The sequence below is a fragment of the Melampsora larici-populina genome, assembly GCF_000204055.1.
Source record: "Melampsora larici-populina 98AG31 unplaced genomic scaffold MELLAscaffold_484, whole genome shotgun sequence".
NCBI lineage: Eukaryota > Fungi > Basidiomycota > Pucciniomycetes > Pucciniales > Melampsoraceae > Melampsora > Melampsora laricis-populina.
In genome coordinates this window covers 2154-5434 of record NW_006769176.1, presented here as the reverse complement: position 1 = coordinate 5434, position 3281 = coordinate 2154, and the positions used below count along the sequence as shown (strand labels likewise).

Here is a 3281-nt window from a genome sequence, read left to right as displayed (position 1 = left end):
ACCACTTATTGAAAATAGGCTTATTACTATACTAGATGTAATTATAACGATACCTACTAAAACTTTGTCTCATATCTGATATATAATTCACCATTCTTCAATCTTTACTACTTCCATGTATGACGGATTCTAGATTTATATTCTCGTAACCAATAATACATATTCAAATGAGAATGGTTGATAGACTATATTGAACTATGTAAAATATCACAGCATTATTACTTGATTCTGTCCCTAGACTTAGACATAAGTACTATAAATCCTACATGACTAATTGTACTAAATGCCAGAAGTCTTCTTAGTTGTGTTTGAACAAGACCTGTTACCGTCCCTAGAATTATGGAAGTTATTGCCACTACTAAGTAGTACATACATCACCTTCGTATTTATAAAACTCCTGAGTTAGCGTATACAGTGCTGTCATAATTGAAATCTTCGGAATCGTTATCAGCATTATCGTTACTACTGTCGGAGTATTCTGATATACATCTGGAGCTCAATTATGAAATGGTGCCGCCGATACCTTGAATATATATCCACAATAAATGAACATTAGACCTAGACTCGCATATGATCATGGCTCCGTTGATGTACTTGATATCCAATTACTCATATTCGCTAGTGATGTACTCCCTGTACATGTATATATTATCCCTGCACCTAGTAGGATAAATGCACTACTTCAAGCCCCTAGTATAAAATACTTTAGTGACGCCTGTACAGACCTTAGTGAGTCTCTCGATAGCGCTGCTATGATATACAGCGCAAACGATTGCAGCTCCGTCGCTAGATAAATCGAAATTAGGTTATAACTTGACAGTATTATACTTGCCCCTATCACACTAAATATTACTACTAGTGAATACTCCTTTGGCATCGTACTTTGGCTCCCATCTCTCCACCCCGTTCCCTCTTCGTACTGATGTGGCTGAGATGTTATTGAGGTGATGCTGCTATTCTTATTATTTGATTTAGGATGAAACGTTATTAGACATAGACCACCAACCATAAATAGTAGTACCTCCATAAATAGTGTCCTATTTGATTGAAATACTAGACTACAATATATACTTATTTCTTCTACCCCTATATTTATTATCTCTATCGTTAGCAGTCCGCTCATTATAAATATTATTACTGCTAGTCTCGTATAATGAAAAGCATTAACAGTGTTAGAACATAGCGGTATCGCTATACAAAATGTAATAATCCCTAGTAGCAGCATTTACTTTCAGCACCTATACCCATACTAATTAACTTACAAGTAGCAGGAATCGAACCCGCATTTTCAAATTGGAAGTTTGACATATTAACCGTTATACGATACTCGCTCTCACATCCATCGATTCTATTCATTTTACACACACACACATTCTCTCCGTTCTACTTCCACTATAATTATAGTGGAATTACACACTTTATCTTTATTACTTTTTATAAAATCGATTACACACATTCATAACACCTTTATTACTTCGGTTCTGATTTGAAGTAATTCATAAGTCGATATAAAAGAGAATCAAATCAAATCAAATCAAATCAAATCAAATCAAATCAAATCAAATCAAATCAAATCAAATCAAATCAAATCAAATCAAATCAAATCAAATCAAATCAAATCAAATCAAATCAAATCAAATCATAATTATTAGCTCTAAATCCATTACGTATTCTAGATAATAATTATTATTATTATTATTATTATAATAATTATTATTATTATTATTATTATATTATTATATTATTATTATTATCATTATTATTAGCTATAAGTATTATTAGCTATAAGTATTATTATTACCATCAGCTATAAGTAATTCATTTATAACCATTCATCAGAGATCTTCGAGAGAAATTGCTTATTACCTTGATCCATTACCATCAAGTCATGCTTAACCCACGTTTTACAGGATTCGAACCTATGTTTGGTCGGCCGAAACGACTTGTTCTACCATTAAACTAAAAACGCAGCGTATCACGAGCCTTATACGCTACATACCCTTCGGCTATAGTATTCGTAATTCGTATTATACTACTTCCACACCTAGTACTAGTGGAAGGTGTTCGTATAGTTTTTCGTTTTCCTTATTTCGAACTATCGGAAAGTCTGCGTAGCTACTAGCTACTAGCTACTAGCTACTAGCTACTAGCTACTAGCTACTAGCTACCTTTTAAGGTACTAGTTCTATATCTATATCTCTGTATCTCTGTATCTTTTACTTAGCTCTGTTGATAAGGTACAACCCAAGTTTACAACATATTATTAAATTTAAATATTAATATATAAATAACCATTCATCAGAGAATCCATCAGATAAGTAATCATTTACAACCATTTTACACCACAGGTGTTAAATCGATGATTCGATGATCCTCTAAATCCATTATTTAGAACCATAAGTCTATTATAGATTCTAAATCTACCTCCACAATTCTCGATACTATTACGTAGTAATTCATTTAGAACCATTCACGATTAACCATGATTAACTCTAATTACCGCTACAGCTACCATTACAATTACAATTACAATTACAGTTACAATTACAATTACCATTCTCGATATTATTATTTCCCTTTGCTTTTTAATCTTCCCATACTTTATATTACATCTGATATAGTGTACACACCGTTAGAATATAAATTCTCTAAATCCGTTAGAATATAAATTCTCTAAATCTATATACACCTAGACATTTCTTATATTTCTATTTATTATTATTATATTAACTAGTGTTTATACTGAGAAACATTATGTATTTTATGTATTTTATGTATTTTATGTATTTTATGTATTTTTATGTATTTTATGTATTTTATGTATTTTATGTATTTTATGTATTTTATGTATTTTATGTATTTTATGTATTTTATGTATTTTATGTATAAGCGATTTTACGAATAGTGAGACTCGAACTCACAAGCCTTTATAGGCACGGCTTCCTAAGAACCGTTTGTTTACCATTTCATCACATTCGCTCTTGCCTATCATATCTTTTTTTAATAATAATATAAAAATTTAAAGGTGTAAAATTTATTACATACTATTTATACCTGGTTGCTAGACTGTTTTACAACCTTTATTTAACTGATAGGGCTCGAACCTATAACAAGATAATTAAAAGTTATCCACTCTACCTTTGAGTTACAGTTAATTTAGTTACTTTAGTAATTTTAGTAATTTTAGTTATTTTAGTAACTTTAGTTACTCTCGCTACTTTACTTTAGTAACTTTATTAAGTACCATTCTTGATAATCTTCATTTATAACCATTTATCAGA

At 30.5% G+C, this 3281-nt stretch overlaps 1 protein-coding gene across 1 annotated transcript; it reads right to left on the bottom strand.

The window, feature by feature from the left end:
* Positions 1-218: 218 nt before the first annotated feature.
* On the bottom strand, positions 219-1027 carry MELLADRAFT_91984 (uncharacterized protein; the record flags this gene model as incomplete). Its single annotated transcript, XM_007419760.1, has 5 exons — positions 219-331; positions 379-495; positions 595-680; positions 726-928; positions 1007-1027. The coding sequence occupies 5 exons, from the start codon at positions 1025-1027 to the stop codon at positions 219-221; spliced, it is 540 nt and encodes a 179-aa protein (XP_007419822.1).
* Between the last annotated feature and the right edge of the window lie 2254 nt (positions 1028-3281).